Source organism: Lontra canadensis, unplaced genomic scaffold, assembly GCF_010015895.1.
Source record: "Lontra canadensis isolate GAN:19392208 unplaced genomic scaffold, GSC_riverotter_1.0 scaffold118, whole genome shotgun sequence".
Taxonomy (NCBI): domain Eukaryota; kingdom Metazoa; phylum Chordata; class Mammalia; order Carnivora; family Mustelidae; genus Lontra; species Lontra canadensis.
In genome coordinates this window covers 1,560,141-1,582,946 of record NW_022631112.1, presented here as the reverse complement: position 1 = coordinate 1,582,946, position 22,806 = coordinate 1,560,141, and the positions used below count along the sequence as shown (strand labels likewise).

General features: G+C 47.8%; 1 protein-coding gene across 5 annotated transcripts in view; it reads right to left on the bottom strand.

Moving 5' to 3' along the window:
* Nucleotides 1-3,642: 3,642 nt before the first annotated feature.
* The window catches only part of KIAA1549L (KIAA1549 like), a 249,203-nt gene continuing 230,039 nt past the window's right edge, over nt 3,643-22,806 (bottom strand). For all 5 annotated transcript variants that reach the window (XM_032840969.1, XM_032840968.1, XM_032840965.1 and 2 more), the window contains 4 exons: nt 15,852-15,949; nt 13,226-13,374; nt 11,914-12,065; nt 3,643-6,867 (listed from right to left, as the gene is read on the bottom strand). In XM_032840969.1, the coding sequence (XP_032696860.1) occupies nt 6,586-6,867; nt 11,914-12,065; nt 13,226-13,374; nt 15,852-15,949 (681 nt within the window). In that variant the 3' untranslated portion in view covers nt 3,643-6,585. The remainder of the gene's footprint in view (nt 6,868-11,913; nt 12,066-13,225; nt 13,375-15,851; nt 15,950-22,806) is intronic.

The window sequence follows — 22,806 nt, the reverse complement described above, 5'->3', positions numbered from 1 at the left end:
TGGACCCTTTGGGAGCCACTGACCTGGATGGGACTTCATTGTACCCCAAGAAGGGCCTATGACCAGATATTGGCTTATTCTGCCCTGGGACACCATCTGTTCCAAGGACACAATCATGAATAGGCTGGAACTGCTCCCTTGGGGCCTGTGGATGGCCAGGGAGAAGTTCTTCTTGGTTCATGAGCTCATGCCTCAGGCTGGGATGGCTTCTGACACCACAAGTGGTCCCACGGAGCTTTGATAGCTCATAGCAGGTACTGCTGCGTGGTTGGGCTGTGAAGGGGATTCCATCTCACCATATGAGGGAGGCAGAATGAGAAGCAGGCAGGTTTTGGGGTATGAAAATCTTTGCTTTTTATTTTATAATAAAAAATTCTAACAGCATATGAACGCTCTGTTCCTGGCAGAGGCCACGGATGTAGGAAGCTAATTAGAAAGTCAAGCATTAAGTGTCGACAGCAAGAACTGAGCTGCCGTTCAGTACTTGTCTTTGCCTAACGCCTAACATGTGTGTGATGCGGTTGGTGGGGGTGGATTTTCCACTCGGAGTGACAGTGCACATACACGTGCTCGTGTGGCCCCCAAATTGTTCAACAACAACAACACAATACAGCAAGGATGAGGCTGGCTTTCGGGGCAGTTCCAAACTTAGGAACATCTTCATTTTTTTACTTTATGGAGGTTTTAAAAAATTTTATAGAATATGTGACAAATTAGTTTAGTGGATGGAAAGAGCTAAAGTATTTCATTAGAAAAGACTGAAGCTAGTGCTTCAATAAGGATACCTTCAAACATACTTTTCAAAGCCTTTTGTATACAATCTGCCCCGTGCTCCTCACGCCCACCATGGGTGGGTAGAAGCGCAGATGCTGTTGTGCTCGTTTCACAGATGAGGAGTCGGAGAACGGTTTAAAGGGAGCTGTCTAAACCTTGACTCTTTATGCCTTTTTCAAAATTTCCAGACCAGAGAATGATACTCTGATTCTGTTTGGTACAAACTTTCTCTCTGTTTGTAGGTGGGGGTGAAGTTAGACATAAGGAAGAAATGGAGGAAATCAGGGGAGGTCACAGTTAATTTATGTAAAATACACTGACAGCCTCCTTCTATAATTTATAAAAGTCTGGCCAAGGTCGGAGAATGAAAATAATCAATTTCTAGAATTCATTATATAATGGTTTTCACTGAAGTATAGGTTTGACCTCTGAAGACAAATTCCGCCACATCACAAATTCCCCTGTCTGTGAAACGTGCATAATCAAGCAACTTAACATTGTCTAAAAGAATTTGTTTCTGGCACTATTCATTCCATTTCCTGAATATTCCTTCCCAGAAGGCCCCTCCCTTTTAGCACTTACCATAGGATAGGATTCTATTCTGTAATCATTCACCTTAAGAAATCAAGAGATCTTCCAATTCTCAGGACACTAACTTATTATATTCGGAAGGGCAGAGCCACAGTAATATCAATTCAAAACTAATTTTGTTTCAAAAGGCTCTACAGAGAGGCTCATCAGCTTCCTCATCCATGCAAGTGGGTGGCCGTGAGCTACATTCACAGCACCTGAGCTAAGATCATGCAATTCAACTTACAAGTATTTACTGTCTGCTGAGCAAGGTGTGGGGCTTCCTGGGCCTTGACCAGAAATTGCTCTCAGACCCAGGATCAGTAGTTGGGGATGACCCGTGGTTGGGGCAGCGCTGACCCGTCCCCCAGGGTTTCAAATGGGTGCATGCCCACATGATGGAAAGGTCAAGGATGACCTCTCTGCTCTGTGGCAGTGCCCACGGGGGCTGCTCACCAGCTGCGTGGTATTCTAAGAGTGCCTGTCAATTCCAGTCCTGAGGACCTTTCTTCATTCTGAAGGTTCTGTCCACTTATGCTCCTCCTCTGTGTACCAGCCCCCAACAAAGGCTCTTACCAGAAGGGTCAGTCCAGGGGGCTGTGCTGGTCTTACATGACTCTGCCTCCTTGGTGACAGCTGAGCGGAGAGGCACGTGACCCAAGGGTGGCTGGCTCATCCATAAGGCGGATGAGCTAGACCAACCAGACTCTCAAGATTTGAGCACAGAGACAGTAGTCAGAGAGGGATGGGTACAGGAAAGACAAAGTGGTGTGGAGTGGGTCTTGGGATGGATTTTCAGCTACATATACAATAATGAGAAAACAGGGAATGCTAGGACGCCAATGTAAGCAAGAGAACTGAGCTGACATGCAGAGAGAAACAGAGGAAAGTCCATATGGAGAGAGGATGCGAGAGAAAACAATGAGTTAGCTGTCTCCAGCCCTTTCCCGTATGGGTGCTGTGGTTAGTGTCTGTGAAATGGCCCTGTATTCTCTCCATCACCGCCCCCCCCCCCACACATACACTTTAGAGCTAGTCTGAATAGGTTTCTAGTCCTTGCAAAGGTCTTTGACTAGAATACCTTTAAGGCTGGACTGCAGGGGAGAATTTAATTTCTACCACTTGGACCCAAGTCAATTACTGCTCCAAGTTAAATTACTCTATTTCCCTAAAAGTGTTTGGCTGTATTTTGTAAGCAAGGTCCAAACTATTTTCTGGTGTGTGGTAGAAGGAAGAGATTAAGTTTAAATTATGTTTTCAGACCTTAGAAATAGAATCTATTACTGTATTCATTAAACATTGAGTGCCTGAGTAGAAAAAGGCGCCTCATGTAGAAAAAAGCTTATTTTTCTACAATCAGTGTTTAACTTTTTGATCCGTTTCTCTAATTTCTGCCAGTTAGAGAAACATTTCTTTTTAGTTAGGTATTTAAATTCCTATCTTCCTCCATCTGTACTCTGATTTTTTTTTTTTAAGTTACAGATCTAACAATTTCCTATCCATTCTCCCATCAAGACTACTAAGAAAAGACACACCTTTCAGCTGAATTTTTAAATTAGCAAATAAACAATATAATCTCTGGGACCAGAGAATTGATTCTTAACATAATCCACCCGGTCTCAGGTGGCCCAGGCTGCCATAACAAAGTACCACAGACTGGGTGACCTTTAAACAACAGAAATTTATTTCTTATACTTTTGGAGCCCAGACCTACAAGATCAGGGTGCCAGTGGGATCCGGGTCTGGTGAGAACCCTTTTCAGAGCTGCAAGACTGTTGACTTCCTACTGTAGCCTCATGTGGCATAAAAAGAAGGCAGTAGGCTCTCTGGGATCCCTTTTATGAGGGCACTAATACCATTCATGAGGACTCCACCCTCATAACTGAACTATCCCCCCCAGGCCCCACCTCCTAATACCATCATGTTGGGGTTAGGATTTCAACATATGAATGGGGGTGGGACACAACAGTAAGCCCACAGCACACCCTGAAAAAGAGCACTTCTGGTGCTGTAGGTGATCACTGCCATCTCAGATCCTAGGTACCTGGGCACACGACAGACTTTCAGGCTTCTGCACATGGGGCAGCCTTCCCTAAGGCAGAGCAAAGAATCTGTGGCCCCAACATGACACGTGGTCATGGCCTCCCTCCCTGCTCGTTTGGATCCATGGCACTAAGAGAGGAATGCACCCCTGTAGTCTTGAACATCAGCAGTTGAGGAGAACACCATTTCCTTGATGACTCTCTGGAAAAAGCCAAAATGCATTTCTTTTCAGGAATGCAGAAAACTCACATCAAAACAAGTTCTGAAAAATGTTTATTATGCCACAAACGCGTCGTCCTCTATACACTTTATCTGAAGTCCTCTACATATCCAGTCATCTTTTCTCTTCACAAGAATGTAGGGCGTCCCTCATCTGACCCTGGTCTACTGTTTAAACTTCCTAGTACAGTTCAAGAAACGCATCACAGACAAGCGTGCAGGCAGCGTGGTGAAATGGAAAGCAAGTTGAATCATGAATCAGCGGCTTGGGCTGGAATCCTCAAGCAGGTCGCTTTGCTTTTCCAGAAAGTCTTCTCCGAGACTGCCAAGGTCCTTCATGGCTTCTTCAACCATCTGGAAGGTCAGGAAGAACATAGAGCCTCTGGGCTCTCACAGAACTCTATTTTCACTTCCATGAGGCACTTCTGCCCATCTGTCTTTGCTCACAATCAGCTGTCCAGGCATCTGTCCCCTCCACGAGGTCAGGAGTCTTCTTCAGAGAAGGGACCACATAATTTACCAGTCACAGAAAATCTAAAAATGGCAGCTGTCTCCCTGGTGCTGGAAAAATCATGAACAGATTGATTTCTTTTCAGCTTAAGGTTTTCCTCCCATATACTTTTCTTAAACCTGTGGTGTCTAGTTTACGAGTGTGTCTGATTTAGCACGCTATATTTTTAGTCATCTCAGTTGACAAACTCAGTACTTCCTGGGGTTCTGCAAAGACCGCAATGATTTGTTTCTCCGTCCTCTGAGCAAGCTGGAGCCACACCACTACTAGCTCTAGGCTCATGCTCCGTAAGTCACTGGAACATGCAAAGCTCGGACACCGGCTTTGACGTGTCTAGTTTCATCACACTAAGGTCTTGAAACTTCATTTTCACATACAGGATATCCAGGCATTTACCAAGTAGACAAAGTACTGGGTTGATATCATTGCACTGATGAAATATTAATATTATTGATAAGGCGGGACAATGTGGCTGACTTTATCAGACTCATACCATTTGCATGAAAAGGCTGAGTTTCTTTGGCTCTTTGTTCATTCAAGTGCATTGACTACCTATTTGGATAGACTTAGGCGTTGTGTTAATCTGTCAATAAAATCTTACAGCATCCACAGTGTTTTGCAAGCTGATTTAGGTTTTGGACTACAACAACTGGCCATTGGTAGAAATATACCATATATACACATGGAAATTACAAAAATACATTTTATTTATAGCTGATTTTTTTTTTTTTTAAGTAACAAAAAACTAACACTATGAAAGATCGACCAGCATACCAAAAGGACACTACCTAATATCATCCGAACAAGAGACTTGTTTGGGGGGATTCCATGACACATCATCTCTGGAACTTTCCAGAAAGGGCAATTTGCCATTGGGAAATAAAAACAGCTTCTTTGAAAAGTCTGTGCTTTGACAGTTTGAATCTCCATTCTAATCAGTTCCACTCCTACTCGTCTCTCAACTTTTAAATTTCCACCTTCTCTCAGTAAAGACCAAAGAAACTCATGAGGAAAAATGGCAAGATGGGCTCAGAAGGCATGGACACAGCTGAAGCTAGATGGGTCATGGGTGACGGCAGGACAGGACCTCATCCTCCAACAGACACCAAGGAGGCCCCCACCAGAGCTGGTGAGGGAGCCAGAAGTTTCCCTCCTTGGGGCCACCTGAAGTCGGTGGCTGGTTTGCTTAGGCATTGACAGTCAGCAGCTGGTGCCTCGGGGCTGCGAGGCAGTGTCCACCCAGAGCTCTGGAGACCGCCTCAACATTCCAGGGAGTGCCATTTGCCACGTGGCGGTCCTAAAGTAAGCCAATGTCCTCCTGCATCCGTTGACTGTGGGGGCGGGGACAGAGGGAACTGGCAAATTCCATACACTTTTAAAAATGGTATTTACATCTAAACGTAAATCAACAGATTTTCTACATTCAGAAGCTTCTATAAACAGAGGCTGCAGCCAGGGGAGGGGGAGACTGGGGATTCACTGTTTCTGCTTCGGAAGAGGCATCAGTTACTCTGTCCTTCTCTGTCCCTTGGCAATGCACGCTGGACATCGCTGTTGAAGAGACAGAGGTTTTCCTGCAAACGTTGATATTTCTCTTATCTCAAAGGAGAGAGAAGCTTTGTTCTCAGGCCACCTTCATTGCCGGGCAAAGAAAGACCTCAGATGTATGACTGGTTTTTTGTATAATCCTCAAAGCTCTTAGCATCCATTCTCTTTCAGTTAGATACGACCTTGCAGGGCACTTAAGTTCCAAAACGACAACACCTTTCCAAAAATCTGTCAACCCAAACCCACCATTCCCCCTCAATCTTCTCTCTTCCTCAGCCTTTGTTAAATGAACGGGAGGAAAAAAGGGTCAGGACTATTTATAGGTGGAGTCATAGACAGTACTGATTTTCATCCAATTCATCTGACTTTGAATCTGAACCTTTAAAAGAAAAGGGCTCGAGTTTCTTGGCTGGAGTCAACGCCTCCTTGACGGACCGGAGGTGACTAATGATTACAGTCACGGCTGAATGAGAGAGAGTGTGTGGTCTGGCGCTTAATCAGATGCCTACATCGCCTTTAACACAGAAACAGGGTTAACATGCAGAACTCACCGAAGACAGAGCAATGTTCTCCCCCTTCCGGTGACTTATTAAAAAGTGGCCTTGGACAGGGATCTGCAGATCAGTTAGTGTCTCTTGTGACTAAGGCTCCGTAGGGAAATACACCCAGAGTTCAAACATTTAACTTCACAGACTATCAAACATGGGGTCCCACGTGGGGACTTCTTGATGTACAATCAGCAGAAGAAGCCAAGAATCCAGTTGGCCAAGAGTGTCCTCGGTGGCCCAGAAGCCCAGTGTTCACCTTTTCAGAGGGGGAGAATGACTCCCACAGGGTCTGTGCCTCAAGTCCCAGCAGGTCAGGCCGAGGCACCGGAAGACTGTTTCCTCGGAGTCTGGAAGTCCCACGGGGTGGAGGTATTAGACCTGGAACTCAAACATGTCTGTCTGTTTCTTGGCCAGCTTGGCCACCTCCTCCCGGATGGCCTTCACGAGGGCCGCAGTGGAGATGTTGGTCAGGGGTGCGTCCGACGGGTCGTTCTCGGCCAGGCTCTGCTGAGAGGCCGCCGTGGATGGCCCCGGTGCCTGCTCCAGGCTAGGGTGCATGCCTGCAGGCTGGCTGTACTGGCGAGGGAGTCTGGATGGAGAGTTCTGCTGATATCGTGACCGGGGGTAAGCCTCGATGTACCCTGGGAGGGGGACCTGCAGAGGGTATCAGGAGAGAAGGGAAGGGTCCAGGATTAGGAAGGGGCTCCAGTCACAGGACACGCTTGGTACTGGACACAGGGGTGGGGACTGAAGCCAAGGGAAGAGCTTTAGAAGAAAATGGAGACCATGCACCATTGTCCATATATAAAACCTGGAGTCTGCTCAGAACACAGGTAATTTGGACTCACTGGATACACTGGGTGGATGAATGAAGTAGGGGTTTTGAACCTCGCTACAAGCAATTGGCATGTACCTGAGTCTACACCTGAATCTACCTGCCTAGCTTTTAACATGAGCACAATCCAGCAAACAAGTGTTGTTCTTCACGGACTGCAAAGAGCTCAGGGATTGCTGACACGGAAGGAAAGGAAAGGAAAGCCCTGTGCTAAGGGCTTCCCACACCTTATCTCGTTTGATTCTCAAAGCAAGAGCCTCAGAGGCAGATACTGTGGTCCTTATTTTACAGGAGAGGACACCAAAGCAGAGTGCCACAGTTGTGGGTGACATGGTTAACAGGCCACTGAGACACGCTTGGAGCAGCTCTGTCTGATGCCAGGGGCTGGGAGTTAGTTCCTGCACTGTCTCAGATCTAGGATGTGACCTGGGTTCCTTGAAATTTTTTCTCTTTTTATTCAATGTGGGAGACACATACTTTGATGCTTACATATACGGATACTTCTGGTGATAAGGACACGTCAGTGATCTGGAATTCAAGATAAACTTTCCCACAAAAACAGTGCCACAGGTTGGGGATGGTGCTCCAGAACAACTCACAAAAGGCCTTTTTATCCCATAATGTTAGAGAGACCCCTGTGGGATGCGTGCCTGTGGGCAACGGAGGCACAGAGTGCTGTGGGGAAGGGACACGTGTGGGGAGTCAGGCAGCCTTCAGAGAGATGCAGCTTAGCTGGGTCTGGAAGATGAACGAACAGGCTGTGGCCAGGAGGTCAAATGGGAGGGGTTTTCTAGCAGAGGTAAAGCAAAGACAGAGGCACAGGGGTATGTGTGGAGGACGGTGTGTCCAGGAAGCTTCGAAGAGTTTGGACTGACCAGAGAGGATGTATGGGGTATGGGAGAAGCTCAGGGAAGACAGACAGGCAGGGCCGGATCAGAAAGCCACCGAATGCCAGGCTACAGAGTTCAGTTTTCTATGGCACGCTTCTCAGAAATACGGCATGTTCCTATTCTTTACAGAGACACTGGTCTCCCTAGTGAGGATGGAGTAGGATGGGGTTGGGTGATGAGTCAGAGATTTTGGACGGGCGAATGTACCCCAGGAGAGCAGCCTCCCTCCACTCCCGCCTGAGGTGTTCTGACAGCCCCCCCGCCCCAAGCAGGCAGCTTTCTGAGATGCACGCCTGACGCCTGGCCTGGGGCCACCAGTGGGTGTCAGGCAGAGGAGGGGCCTATATTTTAGAAAGGACACTGGAAATAGACCCACTGGAGGTCGAGAGAGTTCTGAGGCTACATCAATGGGCTAGGTTAGGGCCTGAGTGAGGGAAGAAGTGGTAGAATCGATGTCCCAAAGTTTGAGGCTTCAATTTCCCAAGACCTGGCAAAGAAAGACAAAGTGGCAAATGGGTGCTAATGGTGGGTGTTTCCACACAAGGGCAGTACATATTTCTGTACGAAAACCTGTACAAAACCCTGAAAACCAGGGTCGAACTGTCTGTGTCCTTGGGCCACAAGTGCTGGGAATGTATAAGCGATTGTGGGGAAACAGAGCCAAGACCAGGACAGAGGACCAACACATCAGGTCTCAGCTCAAAGGTCACTTTTTCCAGGACAGCCTCCCTTGCCCTACATTAGCCGAGGGCTCCCTGGAAGGTGCTTCCAGGCAGTTTCTCTAGAGTCAGTCATCGTTCATGATGTCATCCCATCTTGGGCCATCAACTTCGTAAAGGCAGAATGGTGTCTTGCTGGTCACTGTGCACCGGTGCCCAGAATTATGCATAGTACACAGTAGGGAGTCTCTCAGAACTTGGGGTTCTAAGGAACATGGTCTGAAAATCACTGAAGGATGACCAGAAGGTGCCCTATATTTGTGAGGGAAGCTGTTGTATCCCCTCTCCCTGCATTTCAAGTTCAGCTGGAGCTGAGAGTCAGTGTCCGACTCTAGAGACCCCTCAGCTCTTGGCGTCAAGCATTTCGGTGCCAGTGGCTGGCACAGGCCAGGGATGCCTGACTTCCACTCCAGTGGAGTGGAGAAGATGAGCAGATGAGAAAGTCTTTCTCCCCTAATATTAGATCCAGGCTGGAGCCATCACATCTTGCTCGCCAAAATTTGGGGCTGGCAAACGCTACTCCTTTCCCAGGCAGTGCCCAAGACAGGCATCACCTGTTGATCACAGCACACCTCTCCCAAACCTTCTCCATCCAGCGCCGAGGATGAATTCTATTAGTCAGGCCTAGGTTGAAGTGATTTGGTCTGAGCTAGCTCTGGATGTCTGGATACCTGGGGATCAGGAAGGTCAGACACCCAAATGATGGGGGGGGGGGGTCGATCCTCCTTCTCATCTGGATGTGGAAGTGGACACCATCCCTGCCCCAATTTCTCAAGCTGACAACTGGTCCCTCTGAGCCTTCAGAACTGGTTCCCTTCTGAGCGGAGTACAGCTTTCTGTACTTTCATTCACGTGCAAGAAATCCCCCTGCTGTGGTTCCTGGCTACTATGCTCCATGTGTGGACCCTCCACCCTGCTTAACTGTAGGCGGTAATGGGGCTCCAGGAAAGACCCATTTAAGCCACAGTGATCATGTGCCTCTTAAATACAACTAATAGGAGACGAACTCTCCTTTGCACTGAGAGGGATGGACCCAGGATGGTCGAATCATCCTGTTAGGAAGGCTGGGTTTTGGTTTGCTGGGTTCCTGTTCATCTTTAAGGCGCTGTGAACCCCAAAGCCTCTGGAAGGGGCCCTAAACCTGCCTAAGCTATTATCTTGAGGGCAAGGGCCGAAGTTCTGGAAGGTATTTCCACTTACTCCTGCAGAGTACACAGGGAACTTTCCATGCAGAGGATGAACCGACAAAGCTGGAGGCTTACTGCCTAATTGTCACAAGTTAAGTATCATCTATTTTCTGAAAAGCACACAGTATGTTTAGATTATAAGTGGAATTATGGAGTCAAGTAAGCTCTGAACTGATCAACACATACCCAGTGATTTCAGCTGTTTAAAATAGCCGAGCACGACAAAGGAAGCGAAAGGCCCACAAACCACCAAAACAGAAGCCATAAAGTCTCACATTAAGATTTGTAGACCTAACAATAGGGATTCCCTACAGTTATTCTTAAAGCTTATTTACTCCAACTTGACAAACAATTCCAATGTGTTCAGATATGCCTCATTTGCAGATAACAGCCCATTAGGAAAAGCATGTTTAAGGGTGAGTATATCTGTGGAAGCAGGGACACTGACAGCAATAGATGGTCTGGCTGGGAACAAGGTTGAAAAAAAGAGAAAAAACATATTGAGGCTTGTAGTAACTGCAAAAATAGTAGTTGGGAGATGTGTGGTATTGGCAATCATCCTACCATCAGAGCACATCTTACAAATGTCATTTAAGTATAGTAAGGCATAATGATGATGTCGGATCATTTGCTAGAGACAAATTCAATTGTGTTCCTCTTTTAAAGAAGGAAGGAAGGATAAATTCATTCTAGAATTTTTTTTAATGTAAGATAGCATATACTTTAAGTGCTTTGAAAATTAAAAGGATAAGCTTTAATTATCAGGAAAATTAATTTATATAGGTTAGCTTTACCCCGTTGATGGCATTCAGATGTGGCATCACTATGATAAGAACAGAACCAAGGCTGAGTTGAACCCGTGAAGGTAGAAAGTATGGAGCCCAGGGGTTTGGACAGGGAGAAAAATGATCTGGGCCTTGGGCGTCAGCATGTTTGCTAAACCTAGGATATATTTCAAATGTTGAGACCAAACCCTAAAATGACACACAGTATTAGGGAACCCTCAGATTGAGCCTGGGAGACCTCCTGCCTTTCTTATCATAGTGGATGGTCTCATGGAGGGATGGGGCAACCCACACTAGAGGCCATCATTGTACTCTTTTTATTTGCTTGATTTTTTTTTCCCTTAGCAGCCCTTGACAAGTGACTCAGAGGCAGGTTTGGGTGTGATTATCCAGGTTCAACGTGTTGCTACCCTTCTTTGGTGTCCGCTAGGCCAGATCCACTGTGCCATATACGCCTACTTATGATGGAGGATGGAACCAGGGGTCCTGATAAGACGGTCCTTTGCTGGAAGTCAAGTGGAATGCCTTAGGATCTACTTGCAGAGTAATTCAATCTTGACTTCCTAAAACTATATGTTCTGGTATTTCATCTATAATTTTTACAGAATTTTAAAACTAAAAGGAACACAAGATGTTTGGTTGGTTCAGTCAGCTAAGCATCTGCCTTCGGCTCAGGTCATGATCCCAGGGTCCCGGCATCGAGCCCCGCATTGGGCTCCATGCTCAGTGGGGAGTCTCCTTCTCCCTCTCCTTCTGCTCCTCCCCCTGGCTCATGCTGACTCTCTCCCTCTCAAATAAATAAATAAAATCTTAAAAAAATAAAAAATAAAAGGAACAAAATTAATAAAGGCTTTGGAGCCAGAGCGATGCAGGTTTGAATTTTGGCCTTAGCATCTTCCTACAACTGTGTGACTCTAGACAGGTCACCTGACTGGGCCTCAGTTTCCACATCATGGGAATTGTTAAATAAGGTAATACAAATAAAATATCTAACATGGTGTCTGGCACATAGAAAACACTCAAAAAATTATAGTGGTAATAAAAATTTATTTGATTAAGGTCACCCGCTAGGAAGTGGAACCTGGACTGGAAGGTGGGTCTCAAGTCCCTCTGTCACAAGACATCCCACCTGACCACTCTGTCTCCTCTCAAATGACAGACGTTAGCCACCTGGTTAGTGGGAAGCGGGTTGAGATAACAAAACACTGTCTCAACCTCTCATCCATTTTCTCCCTCGAGCGTGTCCAGCAGGTAAGATTGTGAGGGAATCAGCAAGGGTCTCACCGAATCGGCCCACTGGCTTGGGAGCTCATTTTCTCCTGCATAGGACATCCAGGCCTGGTTCCTGTAGGATGAGGGAGGCGTCGGGATGAAGTAGCCGGTAAAGCCAGGTCTGTTGGCAGCTGGGATGGCGAACACTGCCGGCACTGTATTACCTGGTGTGGGGGAGATGCGTGGGGAAGATTAGACCAGCGCCCCACCTCTTGGGCTGGCCTTTGCACAAGCTGGGGGAAGCTGGGAAATGGTGGAGGGGAGGGGGAGCTCTGGTATGGGGAGAGGGGGTCATGAGGTGTGGAGGGGACCTCCACCTGCAGTCCTAGCCCCGCCCATCTGTTGGGACACAGACCAGGTTTTCTAGAGAAATGATGGCGCAACTCCCCTTGCAAATCCTCCAGCCCCATCCCAACGCCCCGGACCTACTGCAAGAAGGGACATCTCTGTGTCCAGATATTTTTTCTCCTAGGAGAAAGAGGTATGCTTAAAAAGGCAAGAAAAGGAGCCAAAAGGGATGGATTCCACTGATTGAATTTCTGGACACAGTGAACGCTTTAGTAAGTGCTGGCAACCTAGTGCTTGCAGTTTTAGCCTAGAAGGTGTGCTTTCAAAAGACTGAGAAAACCACTTAGGGCGTGGATAAACCTTGATGTTCATTTCAGCACTGTTTGTAACAGCAAAAAATTGGAAACAACCCACATGTCCTTCCTTAGGGGAAAGGAAAACTGTGGCACATGGTATCATTGAATCCATATGGAAGTTTCAACAAATGAATTAGAGCTACACATACCTACCCATCTTGAACCCAAAGCTGAGTCAAGAAAACAAAGGCAGAGGGAAAGGCACAGTTTGATGTCACTTTGTGTACATGTAAAATACCAACAGCATTAACAGACACAACTGCATATACATACCTATGTAGCAAAAAAGTTAACACCCTCAATTTAAGGGTTGAGATTACCTCTGGGAAGAGGGGGAATGATATAGGGCTGGATAGTTCTATCTGTAATGCTTTAAAGATACATATAATTACAAAGAAACCCTGAAGTCTGGCAAATGTTAATGGATACTCTGCCTATAACATTTTTCTTCCTATTTTGTCATATTTCAGATTTTTCTTTAAAGAAACAGAACAATAGCTCTGCAGGCTGGGGCTACTGAAGTCAGACATACAGTCGCCTTATTAACTGCTGAGGATGACAGGTAGCAGGTGGCGAATGTGGAAGTGGGGGGCAGGGCAGTGCAAAGAGCACACACACAGCACTGGGGTGCGGCTGGGGTGCAGCGTTGGCTTTTTTCAGGCGTTTCTCCTCTTGCCCACCTGAGTAATTTAAAGCCGACTGATCCAACTGCGCCACGGACACGGGGCCTCTGGACACCTGCGTGAAGGAGGCGCTGTCGTGCAGCTGGGCGGGCTCCGGCCCGGCAGACTCGGCCATCCTGGTCTTGCTGCCCACGTCCGAGGTGGACCTGCGGGCGCAGAGGGGCTGCGTTAGCCGCTCCCCACACCTGCCGCCGCCGCACCACCCAGAAGTTCCCGCCCGCCTGTCACCTCTGGGGTCACCTCTGGGAGCTGCGGGTGACCTCCAAGCCCCACGAGGGTGCGGTCCTCAGGCCTGGATTTGCCCCCCAGGCACAAAGGAGGCCAGCGGGCCCAGACCTGGAGCGGCCGTGGTGGTGGACCGAGCTGGAGTCATTTTTAGATATTCAAGGTCAGTGTTCCCCTGAGGGTGGCTCTTGTGTCTCTGGGGAGTAGCCCACTTAATTTCCACATAAAAATAAGCCAGGCAATTAGCGCTGGGTATTAGCAGGGGGATTGTCGGCCTGGGAGGGGATGACATCATCATCAGCCAATGAGAAGCCTCCGTCTGGAGTGCACGCCCCCACACCCACCCCCTCAGCCCCGAAGCAGGGCTGGTGACCCCGGAGGGCATCCGAGGACCACGTTCCCTGCTATTGCTGCTGCTGCTGCTGCTGCTGCTGCTGCTGGCAGCAAGAAGCCCAAGACTCGGGCTGCTCCCGGAACCAGGAGCCTAGCACTTTCTAAGCGTTATGAATGACAAGCACTTTTTTTTTTTTTGGTCCCACATGCAAGCAGAGAGTCCAGCCCATTAAACACATCGTATTTCCACTTAGTGCTCAGAAAGCCAGCAAGAAGAGAGCTGCCTGGGCGCCACGGGGGCCAGCCTCTCCCCCTCTAATAAAGGGTGCTTTAGCCAGTATCTATCCTCCCCTTCACAGAGGGACTTCAGGCTCTCCTAAAATTAAAGTGGAAGGAGGCAAAGGCGGCCACAGCAGGTGGCAGGCAGCCAGCCCATATGGCCACCCTCTGAGCGGCAGAGGGTCTGTCACTGTTGAAACAGAACAGAGCCACAGCAAGGCAGCTGGGCAGAGAGGCCAAGTCTGGGTCCCAGCTTCCTCCCCATGCTGAGCCTCAGTTTCCCTGTTTGTGAAACAAAGGGGGGTGGATGACCCCCATCCAAGGCTCCTCCCTGCTCTAATCCTCTGAGCCTAAATGGAAAGCAGTGACCTGCTGGTATCCGGCAAGACGACAGACAATGTGGAAGGGCGTGGGAAGAGATGGAGGGTTGAGAGAAGAAATAAGAAAGGGACACCGGCCCTTAGCAAATGGGCCACAAATGACTGCTGTGAAGCTTGTCCCATTAGAGCTCTCAGCAGTAATTAAAGCCCCCATCACTGCCCAGGGAGAGTGAAACACAGAGGCCGGCATGAGCTGACTCAGCTTCAGAGTGGGTGCTGGGGGCTCGGTAGTGTGGGGTCTCCTTTCCTTTCTCGCTGCCCCCCCTCTTTCTCCTGGCTGCTCCCCCACTTCCCTGGATTCCCACATACTCTCCCAGGTATCTGCTACAAGTTTAGAAAACCCTTCCCAGGAAAATCCCCGGGTTCTTCTCCATACACTCAGCCCCTTTGGAGGAATCCCTGAGTCTCTGCCATCAGTTAGACCCTTGCCCTCATTTTACAGAGAAGGAAACAGGGGGCCGGCGAGTTGAGGCCACTCGCCTAGGGTTACACGGCGGGTTAGGCTGGAACCTGGTCTGCGGCTTCCCACGCCACCCTGGCCTCACTGCGGTCAGGAGCTGGTGTCTACACACAGCTTGGTGTTCGAAACCGCTGGAAAATTAGGGCAGGGTCATTTCCGGGGGGGAATCATTTTTCTTCACTATTTCCACAAAGGTCAGACCTGTGATCCCCAGATAGGGTGTGGCTAGCATGTCAGGGGGAGGCTGGGGAAGGAGGGCCAGGGCACTGGCCTGTCCCAACCCCGGGGCCCAGCTGTTTCTTTAATCCTGGACCCTTGTTTCTTAATCCTGGACCCGATGCCTATTCCAGCATCCCTCAGTGCTCACTGGGTTTTTTCTTTCTTGCTTATCTTTATTTAAAACACAGGCTTGTCATATCATTACAGAACAAAGACAGTATCTTTATCCTATCTGAGTTGTAGCTTTCTGAGTTTATCTTTTTATACATATCTGAGTTCCTGTGCTCTCAGCCTCCTGGGAGTCAAGAGTGAGGGTGGGTACCTAGACGTGCCACTCGCTGGCCTCTTGGACACCACCCCTAAATGACAAAGGGGCTTCAGGGCACACACACGTGCCTAGAGCTGCCCAGACTGGAGGCGGCCATTGTAGTGGCCTGAGTTGGAATAATTTTCAGATGTTGCAGGTCAAGGAATGGGTTGGTTGACCCTAGGTTTCTTCAGTTGTAGGTTCTACAGGACATTCCATTTCAAATGAAAAGAAAGTTGGTCAACCCTCTGTGTGCCCCCACTTCCTTCGTAGTACTTGGGGTGTCCCAAGCACATGGTTATCTATACAGGGGATGCACCCTGAATGGGGGCAGGCATGAAGGAAATCTGTCAGGTCAGAGTACCCGGGACCAAATCCTATCCAGACATTCCAGACAAGGCCAAGAAAGGAATGTGTTACCGCCTGAGAGAAGCAACAGCCACAGGGCCAGTCCGGGGAGGTACAGGCGGAGGGGGAGAGCCCATGACCATTTCAGGAAGCTGGGAAAACCTGTATGCCTGTGAAAGGGACAAGCAACAGAGGAAGATATGTTAAAACACAGTGTTGATCAACACACAGGTTTTTCTTACTGAAAAGGGAAGTATGGGGTACCTGGGTGGCGCAGTTGGTTAAGTGTCTGACTTTGGCGTGGGTCGTGATCTCGGGGTCCTGGGATCCAGCCCTGTGTCAGGTTCTGTGCTCAGTGGCGGGTCTGTTTATCCCTCTGCCCTCTGCCCCTCACCACCCGCCCACCCCGGCTTGTGCTCTTTCTCTCAAAAAAATAAAGATCTTAAAAAAAAAAAAAAAAAAAAAAGGAAAGAAGAAAGAAAGAAAAAGGAAAGCAAGCTTCCAGGTCAGATTTTTCTTCCTTCCTCCAACTCTGCCCTTAGCTCTTCCTTCAGTCCCCCAGCCCCCTTTTCTATCTCATCTCTGACCATGCCGCCCTATGCTTGAACCACTGTGGTCATAGAGTCCCTGAGCTGATCTTAGAGTAAACCAAGTGCTTTCCTGCCTCTGGCTTTTATACATGCTGCTGTTTCTCCTTGGGATGCTGTCTCCCAGGTCTTCCCGGGGTTCCTTCCTCCATCTCGTTCAGCCAGCCCCAGGCTCCCCCAAAGGCCCAGTTACTCTGTCTCCATACTCTGCTTTATTTTTTGTCATAGCAATTGTCATTCTCTGGCATATCATTGCTTATTTCTGTTGTCTGCCACCAGGTAGAGTGTAATGAAGGCGGGGGCTTTATTGTCATCTCTATCCTGATGCTTGCCACGGGGCCTGGTATATCACACATGATCCACAAATAGTAGATGGATAAATGAATGAATCATTGATTGCATTTTACTTTCTTATTCATGGAAAGCAGGTTTAGTGGGTGAAAGCCATGGGTTTACAGTCAGTAAGTAAGGGTGGAAGTCCTGGTTTGGGGACAAATAAGACTTTATGTCCCTAAGCAAGTTAGGAGGACCTCTCTAGGCTTCACTGTCCTCTTCTAAAATGGGGACAAGGATGCCTTGCTCCAAGGGGGGGGTGGTGGCTAGGAAGATCAGGCAAGTCAGTGTAAATATTTCACAATCTATAAAGCACTATTCAAAGATGAAAGGATTTGAACTGTCACAAAAGTGAAGACTTTAATCAACACGTGAGGGGATAAAAGGAAAACAGGCAGAGATAGACAGGATCAGAGAGCCAAGCCACAGCCTCCTTTAGCAAGAGAAAATCTGGAAATGCTGTCTGGGAAGACAAAGCTTAACTTGTGCTTCTCATTCATCTTTTTCTTTAGGTATCATGCCTGCTAGATCTCTTGAGGAATAGGATGACAAGACTTTAAGCCTGAAGGCATCAGGACAAAAAGCAGCAGCAGAGGGAATCCATAAATAGGGTTCTTTGAACTGAATGAGGTCTTCTCCCCCGCAGCATTTTAGCAGACTACATACTTGTAAGGGCCGACCCATGAGCTAACAACTAGATCCTAGATGAAACATACCTCTTAATGCACAGCGGGAATTGCAAGATGTAAGAGAAACCTCAAGGACCCTATGCACCACCCATTCCCTTCCCTCCCTGCAACCCTGCACACACCTCAGCAAACTAAAACCAAACCATGAGCTGAAAACAGAGACAGAAGTAGAAGTATGCAAATATGAAAGGTGGGTTGCCTGGAAGACAAGTGCCATGTTGGTAAATGATTAAGAGATCAGGCCTTGGGACAGGCAAGGGGGTGGGTTGGCAAGTGGAACAGAGATAGAACCAACCTGCGAGGGGCTGACATTGGTCCCTTCCACGAAGGCAGGCTGGTAGTGCTCCCAGGCTTAGGCAGGAGCAATTTCAAGTTTTCTTTGGAGGCAAGCTCCCTAATCCAGGCTCTCAGGAATGGCACAGATTAAGATGAGCAGAAAGGAGCTCATAATCAAAGACCAGAAAACACAGGTGAAAGTCAGGAGAAAAACAAACAAACAACAGATTTAGATCTTTAAGGACTTAAGAGTTTGCGATTTCTAAGTTTAAAACAGAAAACAGAAAGGTAAAAAATGTTTATAAAAAGTAAATGACCAGGCAGAGATATTCTCAGGGATGATCGGGAAATTTGAAAAAGAACGAATAGGACTTTCAGAGGTGAAATGTACTTACTGAAAGAAAACACTCAACGTTGGGAAATGAAGAAATTGAGGTGCCGCAGATGAAGGGAAAATTAATAAACTAGAAAATGGAATTGAAGGAGTTACCAAAAATGAAGCACAAAGAGATAAGACAGAAAATGTAAAAGAGCAGTAAAAAATACGGAGGACAGAGTAAGAAGGTCTAACATGCAGCTAATCAAAGTCCCAGAGAAGAAGAGAGGCAATATTTTAAAAAGCAATGACTAAGAATTTTCCAGAATGGATAAAATCAATGAATTACTAAATTCAGGAAGTGCAATGTATCCCAAGCAGGATAAATGAAACACACACCTGGAAACATTGTACCGAAACAGTAGACTGCTGAACCAAAGAGAACATCTTAAAAGCAGACAGAGGGAAAAGGCATATCATCTATGAAGGGATGACATTTAAACTGACACTGGACTTCTCAACATCACCCAGAAGACCATGGAATGCAAAGTGCTCAAAGAAAATAACTGTCAGCCTAGGAGTGTACCAGCAATGCTCACTTTCCAGAACAAGAAAGAAAGAAAACATTTGCCCAGATCTAGGGGTACCGGCTGAGTCAACTTGGAAAGCTCCATTACTGTGCTGCATTTCCATTTTCTTTTCTTCTTCTTCTTTTTAATATTTTATTTATTTGACAGAGAAAGATCACAAGTATGCAGAGAGGCAGGCAGAGAGAGAGAGAGAGAGAGGAGGAAGCAGGCTCCCCGCCGAGCAGAGAGCCCGACGCGGGACTCGATCCCAGGACCCCGAGATCACGACCTGAGCCAAAGGCAGAGGTTCAACCAACTGAGCCACCCAGGTGCCCGCATTTCCATTTTCTGAGCATTAATCAATGATGTATGCTAAGGTCGTATTCAGGGAGCCAAACTCTGAAGCTCGACTAGATCCTAAGCTCCTTGGGTGTCAGCAACCATGGTACCCAGACCTTATGAAGCAAAATGTTTTGCACCTAATCATGCTTAATCAGTATTTGCTCAATGAATGTTGAGTGAACTGGAGTCAGGAGACCCAAATTCTCATCTTGATTCAGCTGTTCACTTTCTGTACATGTCAGTTTGTCTCTGCCCCTCATTTTTTGTCATTTTCCTTGTGAAATAAGGCCTTGGAGTAGCTATTGGCTTCCAAGCAAACTTTTCTATAGCCATGAAATCATTACAACATAACCTGAACACATACCCAGGTTAGGGCAGAGCTTCTGTGGTTGAAGTTGGTGAGGGGGTGCTGGTGAATTTGACCCTTCACTGACCAGCATGATGACAACTTGGGACCTCCCTGAACTCCAGGGTTTTGTAGAGAGTTTGAAACTCATTATCTTGTACTTCCTTATTATCAATCAACCCTCAAGTAAGGACATGCCTTTCCCAAAATAGAGAAAGGGGTTTGGAGCCCCTCTTCTCTCTTCTAGCCTCTCTCACAATACTTGATAGAGGAGACAGACGACCTATTTTTATCCCTGATTCCTGGAAGGCTTATTCTATGCTCAACAGTTTTTTCAGCCAAGAAAAAGCCTTTCTATGCCTGTATCTGTCCTGTTCACCAAAGAATGGATTAAATATCCTGAACTTTTGATAAGTACCAAGGGAATTCCTTTCTTTGGAAGATTTTTCCAGATACAGGAGATCAGACCGTTGCCTTTGGGCTGTATCCTCAGGGCCCTGTGGTAGCCACAGGGGTCATATAAAAAATAGAGCCTGTGTCCTGTGCTTGGGGGCTGAGAGAATGACCTCCCTTATGTCTTCCTCCCTCCCTCGGTGCAGGTTCCCCAGACTTCTGAGCCCTCACGTTCTGGTTTCCCTTGTTACGTAGTTGGAAATCTGGCTTCCTGCTCGCAGCGTCATGATTGGGATTTCACTGGAAGCTATTGCTCAAAACTGCTGTCTGGTTCCAAGTTCCCTGTTCCATGACAGTGGCCATGAGATGTCCAGCCTGGTACCCAAGGACACCGTCTTTTGGGATCCCTGCCCTCTGCCTAGGAAGGAGATCAGAGACTCAGAACTGAAGGCAGTCTTGTAAACAGGTTTGAGGTCTCTGAGGTAGAAGGAGCCTGGATGTGACTAGACTGGGCCACTCTTCAGGCTTCTTAGAAGTTTGGTTATAAGAGTAGAAGGGGAAAAGGTAACTACGTAGTTTGCTCAAAGTTTCAGTTGCAATGTTTTTGGGAGGTGGTGGCATTGAGTCAAGGCTGTCCTCTCTAGTAACCTTAGTTACTAGTTATAGTGCTCAAGGGGAGTACTACAGGGATACAGGTCAAAGGGGGCAGCCTGCAGCTGGAGGGACAGGGCAGAGGGTCTCAGGCTTTGCCTGGTGCGGGAAGGAGGACTGACAGGCCACAGTCGACCCATCCTCGTTGGAGGCTTTTATCCAGTACCAGCAAGCCAGCCCCCGGTCAAAGTGGACGCACCAGTCTCTCCATACCTGTGAACAGTGCTAGGTTGTGTTGCCCAGTGCCCCCTCCAGTGCCTTGTGCTGACACTGACGATACTGCTCCAGGCAAAACAGGCATCTACATGGGGCTGCACAGAGCTTTACGTCCTGATGTAGGAACTAAAATCTTCCAGAAGGACAGTTCGTACTTAGTTGAAAACAGAGGACTTGGTAATTGAAGACTAACCCCATGGTGAAAACCCAGGGCTTATCTTGGTCTGTCAGTTTACCATGGGCTACTGCTAGGGTCCTATCTAAGGTTTCCAAGGCCTTGGGACTCATAAAAATTTCAAGCTGGAAAGAGAGCAGGAGACATTGAGACCATACCCTTTGCCTTAACCAAGGCGGGTACTAAAGCCGAGAGGTCAACAGACTTGTCCAAAATCCCATAGCCAGTTAAGGCCACTGCCTTGCAACTCTGAGCTAAGGGTGGTGTGGTGCAGAGGGCTCAGGTTTGAAATCAGACAAAACCAGGGTTGAATCCTGGCTTGATCCTTAGCAGCTGCTTGACGATGAGCAATTCATCTGTCTGTGCCTACCTTCTTCACCCGCTCATGGTGGCTATGAGACCCTCAGGCCAAAGGCTGTTTGAAAGACTCATTTTGTATGTTAATGTGACATCTGGCACACAGTGGGTCCTCCACAAGGAAAACCACTTCCTTCTGAGACAGGGTAATCCTTTGATACCGTAGCTGTAGTAAGCAACACTTTCTTCTCCCCACAATTCCTGGAATCCAGGGCCCTCCTCCTACCCCAAGCAGCAAGGGCACCCGGCCTTCCTGCCCTAGGGAAGGAATGCCATAGCCACAGCCACTGAAGATGGCCCAGAAGCCAGTTCTCACTGGCGTTTCAAGAGCGAAACTACTGAATTGAGGCTTTTGAATATCAAAAACCTAAGCCCCAAAGCACCCAAGGCCTAAAGTTGATTCTAAAAGAAGAGATTTGGAAGGAGAGGCACCTTTAGACTATTTTGCCTCTAGATGAGGTAAACACCCTGGGGTTAGGAAGGGGGGAGAGTTGGAGGGAAGCCAGAGGGCTTAGATGCTGATGGGTGTGGAGAAGGGGCTCTAGGTCCTGTCTCGAGGGGGTAGGGTGTGGGGGAGTGGGAGGACTGCTAATATGAGGAAGATGCTAGACAGGGGAGAGGGATAGGGGGTGTGTGTGTGTGTGTTTGTGTGTATGGCAGGAAGTGGGGAGGGGTCCGGACAGAGCTTGCAAACAGAAGGCTGGGATCCAGCTGTGCTCCTCCTGGACTAACAGCTGGAGACTAGATAGAAACAAGGACTCCTCAGGGACACCAGCCAGAGTAGTCAGAGGAAGACAAACTGAAACCAGATTCTGATGTCTTCTTCCCACCCCTTCACCAGGCTTTGTGTCATGTAAGACCCCGCAATAGCTCAACTCAGGGGTAGGGAGGGAGACCTTGAACTGAAATAGAGCTTTGGGCACATGGAGAAGAGAAAACTAAAGAAAAGTATATGTCCTGCTCCTCCTGAGTTTTGTGGGCCAATTTTTCTCCAGACTTCATGTCCTATGCCTCCCTTTCTCCCTTCCCATGCAGCCCTCCTGGATAAACTGGTTTTTATTCACTTGAGTGATTTTTCTAAGCTTCGAGGGTGTGCTTTTGTTGGATGTTGGGTATTCGGCTGACTTTCAAGGGGCTTTCCTCAGGGTGGTCCAGAGGCAAGATCCCCATGCTGGGGCTATAGGACAGTGTGACAGTGTGACCTGCTTTCAAGGACTTCCGAGAGTTGGACAGTGACCCACCAACCAACAGTGCGGGGGACAGATCCTCTCCTGGTGTTCCAACTGTTTCCCAGCCACCAATGACTTTGGAGCAACCAGAAATGGAGGGAGCCCAGTAAAAACTGACACTGAATTTTCCACCCCACCTGGCCAGATGCGAACTCAGAACAGATTCAAATCGGATTCTGAGAAACATAAGAAACGTAATTATCTCTTAAAGTCAAGTGTTGTGGCGAAGGCAGATTCATACCTGACAGGTCTGTGTATCTCATCAACAGAGGTTTTGTTTTGATTTTGAGGGGAGAACAGGAAAAAAAAAAAAGGTGTGAAATTCTCAATTTCATCCTAATAGAGATGTCTCCCTACCAGTGGCAGTGATAGGAATGGGCGAAATCCTCTCGGGGTCAGCTTCCTTATGAGGAGATCACATTCTGATATTCTGGGGATCTGAGTCTCCCCAAAGTCTGGAGGACACCCCAAGGCCCACTGGGCCAAAGGGTGGAAAGTGTGTGGGCTCTGAAGTCAAACAGCTCTGGGTTCCTACCCCATGTCTAGCC